Source organism: Antrostomus carolinensis, unplaced genomic scaffold, assembly GCF_000700745.2.
Source record: "Antrostomus carolinensis isolate BGI_N321 unplaced genomic scaffold, ASM70074v2 scaffold25943, whole genome shotgun sequence".
NCBI lineage: Eukaryota > Metazoa > Chordata > Aves > Caprimulgiformes > Caprimulgidae > Antrostomus > Antrostomus carolinensis.
Genome location: NW_010304837.1, coordinates 4,120 through 12,074, shown reverse-complemented (window position 1 = coordinate 12,074; position 7,955 = coordinate 4,120). Strand labels below are relative to the sequence as shown.

Here is a 7,955-nt window from a genome sequence, read left to right as displayed (position 1 = left end):
GCCCTCGCATCATCCTCGTGGCAGTTTTGTAGAAGTGTAGTTAAAATTTACTCCTAATTGCCATTGCAGGTCTGCTCAGTGTGGTTATCTGCTGGTGGCAGAGAAGGGACTGATAAACCGGCTGAAAAACCCAAAGCCTCAGTCAGGCAGCAGTACTTGAGCCCAAGGCTCATATCCTCCATCTTCTGAAAACAAAACTGTGCTAAGATGTCTCAGGTGAAATCCTTTCCCATTTGCATCTAATGATTATTTTCTCCTCTTGTTTTCTTTAAGTTGTGTCCCAGCTGCCAGTTCCTGTAGAGGGGGGAGATGGTGCCCTGTACACCCCTCTCCTGACCTATGACGGGCAGGTGGATGTGCTGGAGCGCCTCGACTTCGTGTTGAGAAACATTTCCGAGCTAAGAAAAGAAGTGGAGGAGCTCCGGAGCAGCCTGCAGCACCTGGCTGCGGAAATCGTGGCTGAGGTCAGGTACGGACCCTGCCCCTCGCTGTCTTTTTCTGCTCTTGTGCTTATTTCCTCCATTGCATGGTCAGACAGCCAGGATTGTGTCAAATTGAAAATCCAAGAGTGGAAAGAATGTCTCTCTGGTTTCCTCTGGCTTTACAGCTTGATCTGCAGCGAGATTAATGCAAAAAATGTCTGTGTTTAGCCAGAGTTTTTTGGTTGGTTTCTTTCCCTTCTGTGATATTAAGTACTGACACTGGCTGGACTGGGAAGGTTCTTTGTTCTGTAAATGTTTGTCTCTTGAAACTGCTGTTTTCTCTCTGATTGCTGCCAGCTGTGGGTGACTTCGATATAGGATAAAAAGTCCTTTATTCTGCAAGGTGCTTCAGGATTTCTTGGCCTTTGTTCCGTGAGGAAATCGGAGGATTGCATGTGATGTGATTCCTCCTTTGTACATGGACCGAGTCTGCGGTCAGATTTACTTTACCTGCAGGATACAGGGGTTGCTCAGTGGCAGGGGGGTGTCTGTGTGAGCCAGAGCAGGTCAGACTGTACTGGGGAGGAGAAGGGCGGCGAAGCAGCAGCCATTTCACTGTCAGATGTTTGTTTGTTTCTCTCTTTGCCTCCCTGGAAGGTCCCACCTGGAGGAGACTCAGAAAGCGACTCGCCGGAGGCGGTTTCCGTTTCCCAGAGAGAGAAGCGATTCCACGGGCTCCAGCTCCATTTATTTCACAGCCGGCTCAGGCGCGGCCAACACGGACGATGGAGAAAGCGAGGGCGGGTGAGCAGAGCACCAGCTGAGGGGCGGCTCTTACGGGCTTTGCTGCCCTGAGGGGCGGCTCTTACGGGCTTTGCTGCCCTGAGGAGCGGCTCTTACGGGCTTTGCTGCCCCGCGGGGCGGCTCTTAAGGGGCTTAGGGGCGGCTCTTACGGGCTTTGCTGCCCTGAGGGGCGGCTCTTACGGGCTTTGCTGCCCTGAGGGGCGGCTCTTACGGGCTTTGCTGCCCTGAGGGGCGGCTCTTACGGGCTTTGCTGCCCTGAGGGGCGGCTCTTACGGGCTTTGCTGCCCTGAGGGGCGGCTCTTACGGGCTTTGGTCCCCTGAGGGGCGGCTCTTACGGGCTTTGCTGCCCTGAGGGGCGGCTCTTACGGGCTTTGCTGCCCTGAGGGGCGGCTCTTACGGGCTTTGCAGCCCTGAGGAGTGGCTCTTACGGGCTTTGTTGCCCCGCTGCTGACATCTGAGGAGGTTATGACACAAAGGAAGGGGCTTTTCTCCCCGTTAGATGTCTGTCATCCTGCTGTTATTTGCTTTTATTGCACTCAGTCTAATACTGCCAGGGCCAGACTGGGAGAAGTGTAATGATTCCAGCTTCTAGAGAAAGGAGGGAGATAAAAAATAACCCCATAAATAGTTTTTGAAGATTTTTTTTTAAGCAATAATTTGATTAGGGAACCTTGCAGGAAGAAGAGAAGTAGAAGTCCAACCTGGGACTTGAGTGAGAGTTTATAAATAAGATTTCCATACCATAATTTATTTCTGGAAAACTGGAAAACTTCAGAAAATTAAAAATATATTCCAATTAACCAAAATGTCTTTGGCTAGAGTATTTCTCACAGATTTTCCTCAGGGTGTCACACTGATCAGTTGGGTTGATAAAGTTCTTATAGTTTAAAAACAGGTGAAAAGTACCATGTAGCTTAAGAACATTGGTAAAAATTACAATATAGATGCAAGTATCGCTATGCTAATTAGAGAGTGAGACCTGTTGCAAACAGGGGTGTGACTGTCACCTTTCTGACCGAATATTTCTGTGCCTTCATCAGACAAATTCTGTAGCTTGTGTGTTCTAAAACCTGCAGCACTGGCCATCTACGTTTTCCCAAGGAAGTTGAAATGAAATGTAATTTAAAGAGAGAAGTTTGGACTCAATGATCTTAAAGGTCTTTGCCAACCTAGATGATTTTATGATTTGAAGTTAATTGTATTGCTGAGAGCCAGGCAGGTGGAATTTGGACATGACTTGCTGTTGGGTGGCAGCTCAGTGACCAGTCAGCTGGTACAAACTGACACTTGATAGCAGGGGTTTGTCACCAGGGGACAAAGCAGCCGTTGTGGAGAGCAAAGGACATGGGTCTGCAGGGAAGCAGGCTTTGTGACTGCCAGGAAACCCTGATGGGTTAGTGTTTTATCTTTAGTAGCTGGAACTGTGAACCAGGAAGGAGCTGATGTGGTTTCATTCGGGTTGTAGAACAGCTTCACTCCTCTGAAGCGGGTGTTTGTATGAAAACAAAACTGGGCAGTGAGCGAGTCACGATGGTGTCAGAGGGAACGAGGCTGCCTAACAAATTTTACAACTACATGGTTGGTTCTGAAGACCAGACCTTGCTCTCTAGATACTAAGGGGTGTGTCGAGTCATCAGGGTGCCAGTGTCTTTGTTTTGTAAAACATGCTGAAAAGGAGGGTCGTTTTCAACAGCAACCAGCCCTGACTGCCCTCTGATCGTTAGAAAACTTTGAATGATGATAGAGGCTGACAGCAGTTCTAAGGTTCAGAGAAGACGTCCTGCTTGGGGCACCTCAGCTGAAGGCTGACAGCAGTTCTAAGGTTCAGAGAAGACTTGGGGCACCTCAGCTGAGCTGTGGAGCAGGGATCTGTTCTACTGCAAAGCCTCACAACTTCATTGGGAACCTAGTGATGGTTGGGAGAGTTCTTACATTTTATTTCAAATCTGTAATGAGGTTTAATGACCAGTGTGGAGAATTAGTAGATAAGCAGCTCTCATCTGATTAAAAAAAACTTGTATAGTATATAATGTCTCACTCTGGTATTTGTTCTGTACAAAGAAGTATGATAGTCTGCTCAGGGCCAGCTGCCCTTGGTATGTAATATTGTCTTTTAGAGATTTAAATACTAAAGTTTTCTCGTAGAAAATCAGGGTAGGAAATGTGAATTTTGGAAAAGACTGTTTAAGCTTTTTTGCCACCACTGGGAGGAAGAATGAGACTGTTCTTAACAGATACATTTCAGCTCTGTGTTTGTTTTTTGGCAATTGTGTTCTTTTAATGGAATTCAGAAAGAAGAACTCCCATCTCAGCTTTATTTTGTAAACCACAGGGACATAAACATCTTCTCTGATTTCATATACAACTCCCAAAAATCACTACGAGCTTCCAGGAGCCCAGAGCTCTTGGGCTGCTTCGTTTCTCCGTTCTGCTTTGGCACCACGTTGGTCTTTTGGGCTTCTTTGCTCCTCTTTCCGTGTGTTTTTTTGTTCCAGAGGGTATGTTTTCATTTTTGTTCAGGATGTGTGCTAGCCAGAGGCCTCAACATACTAAAGCGTTTAAGAACTTTCCATTGTTGTAAACTCGAGAAAACAGGCTGATAACATCTAAATCCTTTAATCTTCCTGCAGACTCCGAGTTTATGAAGTTATATACTTTTAAAGATACTTTTAAACTGGCAGTATCTTGTATGAGCTCTCTTGGAGAAAACACATTTTTGTGGTGGAGGAAAATAAAAGTGCACAGGAGCCATCCATTGTGTTTTAAAGACCATGTTGTGTTTCAGGAGCCTTTGACGTGGAAAGTGTTTTTCAGGTGAAGCGCTGAAGTCGTCGCAGCTGCTGGTGCCGGGTCGCAGTGAGACAGTGTCCCCGCTGCGCAGCCCACAGCTCTGCTGCACAGTGGGTTAGGATGGGAAGGAAGAGAATTGAGGAGTTTGTGCTTAAGCACCAAAAATGAGGTAGTCTAGAGAACTAATAACAGCATTAATCTTAAGAAAACATCAGGAAATTAAGCTTTTAATGTGAAATGGCGCCGTGCTAGTGTCACCCACCTCCGTGTTGCTGTATTAGCCATTAATTTAGTGCTGCCCACATCATCTCCGCTGTGTCTTCTTGTAGTCCTTGCTTTCCTGGCTTCGCTGCGATAAGGCTGACTCTGACTTTATTTCTTATCTGGAAATGCTTCAGTACAAAGTGGTGTGTTTGTAAATTTATGGCTGGGGGTTGGAGGCTGTGGTGAGCGGGGGTGTTTGTTCACCCTCTGTCAGAGAGGGAAATGCTGGAGCATTATTGATGCTTCTCAGAAAATGTGTCTTGTTATCTCTGTGAGGCCAAATGACTGTAACGGCTTCTTCAGATACGGGCTTTGGTCACGTATCTGTGTCTCCAGAAGAAGGCAGCTTGGCACACTGGGCTGTCCCTTGGGGATGAAGTTCAGCCAGGACAGAAGGACAAGCAGCTGTAGTTACCGAATGCCGCCAGACTGCTGGGACTTCTCCTCATAGCAGAGCTTGTAAAGTTGGCGTGGGCAGAGTTTAACTGGGTAACAATTAACAAGGATCCCTTAGAACTGAGTGTTTGTGGGATTTGAAGTAGCTTGCTTCCAGAAGAGAGCTTTCTATTTGGATAAACCAACAAAATCTGAATAGAAAAGTGCATGTTATTAAATTACTGGCTGACTTGCACTTCGGTTAAGAGCTCGCAGATAAATGTGAGGGGGACAAATAGAGTCTGGTTTAAAAATAAGCGAATTCTGTAAGTAGAAACCCCACTGCAATGGTGTCAGTCAATATATAACACTGTTTTAAATTTCCAGCTTAGGTGCCTGTCTATGATTTGGGGGAGATTAATTTTAGACATTTTCTGAAACTTTGATCCCAGCTTTATCCTGGTTCATTTCACTAATTTAGGAGCTAATTGTTCCTTGGGTTTTGTATGTGGTATCTTTCTGTGGCTCATCTGCTGTCTGCTTGCTGGACTTCTAGTGCACGTGAAATAGTTTTGATCGCTCTCCTACTCTTTTGCACCTTTTCACATGTCAGGGAAACAAACTGTTTCATATTTAGTGCTCAGACGAGATGACAGAGGTAGCAGATATTGCCAAAACAGCTACTGTGGCTGAAATTTCCTGGAACAGCCTAAAAACTTCAGCTTATATTTTCCACATGCATGAGTATGGTGGATTTTTTGCTGAAGTTCTCTTTTATAATCCATTCATTTAACTGAACTGTATTGGCTGTGTTCTTAGTTGTTTAATTCTCTTACATTGACGTTAGAAGGCCGAAGAGGAGCTGTTATGCTCTGCAAGTGAGATGTGGACACTTGTGACTGAGTTCTAATTAACTGTGGGGGGGCTACTTGTTTCAGCTTTTTGAGGTTGTGTATGTTACCCAAGAAATAATGGTTGCTGTGTTGAGACACTTGTATTCAAATATTCAAGTATTTGAGATACTTGTGTTCTCCAGGATAAAGGGAGGTGCTCCTTTTCCTCTGTTAAGAAGGGGTTTTTCTGTACTGTGTAGAACTGTCAGAGGCTGGGCAGCAGCTCCTCAAACTGGTTTTACATTGTGGTTTTATTTTCTCCAAGGTACACCACAGCCAATGCTGAGTCTGATTACGACCGGGAGTCCGAGAGAGAGAGCGAAGAAGGGGAAGATGAAGTGAGCTGTGAAACAGTGAGAACTGTGCGGCGGGATTCCCTGGATCTCGTCAACGAGGATGAAACACATTTAATCTCCGATTCCTCGCTGGAGGAAGGGCTGGGTCAGCTCCTGCAGCAGGCTGACCGCCTGCACGACGGGGATGAGCAGGAGAGGAGAGAGGGGTTCCAGCTGCTGCTGAATAATAAGCTGGCGGTAAAGGTTGCCTTTTTCTGTTTTCCAGCAGTGCTTTGTGTTTTCAGCTAAATGGCTGGGAAAGAGGAAATTGCACATCTTAGCAGAGTCCAGGTCCTGCACCACAACGGGGCCAGCTCCCGGTGGCCTCTTCCCTCGGGAGCAGCTTGGGAGTGGGCTGGAGGCCAACACGGCTCAGGCTACAGCAGCAGCCAGTTCCCAGTCGCTCTGTATCTTGGAACTCCATGTCTCTTCATGTCATCACTTTCCCTGAGTGAACACACTGTACATGTGTAAATAACAGTACCATGTGTGTACAATAAACAGGGCAAACGTTTTAAGACCGTCTCCCTCGTTGCACATGCAAAGGCTTGATTATATTCAGGAAACTTGGTCTTTCTGAGGACTGCCCAGTGCACATGTGTGGTGATCCATGAAATAAATCAGCTGCATATTCAAACAGAAGAGTTGGGCAACGCTTGTGTGTGTGTTAGTTAATGAGGTTAAAGACCTGGGTGGTGCTGCAGTTTTGTCACCTTTAAGCACGTGTCTTATATCATACAGGCAACGTGCATTGATCCCCTGGTTGGTGAGCGTTGAGGGTGGTGAGACAGTGTCCCAGGTTGGCCAGAGAAGCTGTGGCTGCTCCTCCCTGGAAGTGTTCTCGGCCAGGTTGGATGAGGCTTTGAGCAACCTGGTCTAGTGGAAGGTGTCCCTGCTGCTGGCAGGGGGGTTGGGACTGGATGAGCTTTCAGGTCCCTTCCCACCCAAACCAGTCTGGGATTCTCTGGCCATAGCAGGGACAGGGGTGGCTGTACTGTGGCGGTTGCTGACAGCTGGCTTGTGCCCCTGGCCACACGTGGTGGATGCAGCCAGTGAGGATGTGTGTCTTGGCCATCCAGTTTGCCCTTTGGTGGTTCTGCTTCAGCTCTTGTAGAGTTGGGGCCTTTTAAGTTTCAAAAAATATCTGTGCAACTTCTAGTATATGCCCCCACTTGTTGGGTTTTTTCCTCACGCTCTTGTTGAGTGGCAGAATGGGTTTTGATGTATAACATTTCTGTTTTTCCTGCAGTATGCAGACCAGAAAGACTTTCTTTGGCGCCTGGCCCGAGCACATAGTGATATGTGTGAAATCACAGAAGACCCAGATGAGAGGAGATCATACGCAGCCGAGGGTAAGGAATTGTGTGTCTGAGGCAGAGGAAGGGGATGTTCTGACCTTACACTTCACAGTTACAAACTCTACACTTGCAAACAACATAGTGGATATTTTTTTTCCTTGTAATCTGTTTTTTCCAGGTGAGTAGCTAGCAGTACTGTCATGTTATGTGTTTAAATTTTTTTCTTTATGAAAGACAGTATAAGTAGACCAAGGGCTCGTTAAAGGTGTAAAAGTTGATTTTTTCAAACCTGTCATCTGTATTCCTGGCTGAATTTCTTATCTCTGACAACTTGTTTGCAGGGAAAGAAGAGTTAGAAATTGCCCTAAAGAAATGGGATCAAAGTGCTGAGTGCCATCAATGGTATGTAACTTTTTACTTCTTGCTTTTAAGAAGCATAGGAAAAGGACTTGGAGATTGCTCTGAGCTGAGCTGCACTGAAAAAATGAAAAAAAAAAAAAAAAAAAGCTTCTTTGCTCTTATTTGGAGTCTGTTACATTGATGTTATTTGCATCTACGTCTTGCTTTTAATTCTAGAGAACAGCTGCAGAAAGGGCAGCGGGAGAAAGGAAATAGCAGAGCAGTATGTGGGAGTCGTGGGATTTATTGGAAATGAATATGTAACTACCTTTATCAGCCACAGAAATAATTATTTTCTGCCATGAACAGAACAGGAAATTACTCCCTTTCCAGCTCTGTATGGGTCATGGGATGGTTGCAAGCTGTTTTAATTGC

At 46.0% G+C, this 7,955-nt stretch overlaps 1 protein-coding gene across 1 annotated transcript; it reads left to right on the top strand.

The window, feature by feature from the left end:
- Window positions 1–273: 273 nt before the first annotated feature.
- Window positions 274–7,583, top strand: RMDN3 (regulator of microtubule dynamics 3; the record flags this gene model as incomplete). The annotated part of the gene is made up of 5 exons (XM_010164611.1): window positions 274–469; window positions 1,080–1,226; window positions 5,814–6,081; window positions 7,133–7,235; window positions 7,523–7,583. Coding segments are annotated over 5 exons (775 nt in total), but the record flags the coding sequence as incomplete, so codon positions are not given.
- Window positions 7,584–7,955: the final 372 nt, after the last annotated feature.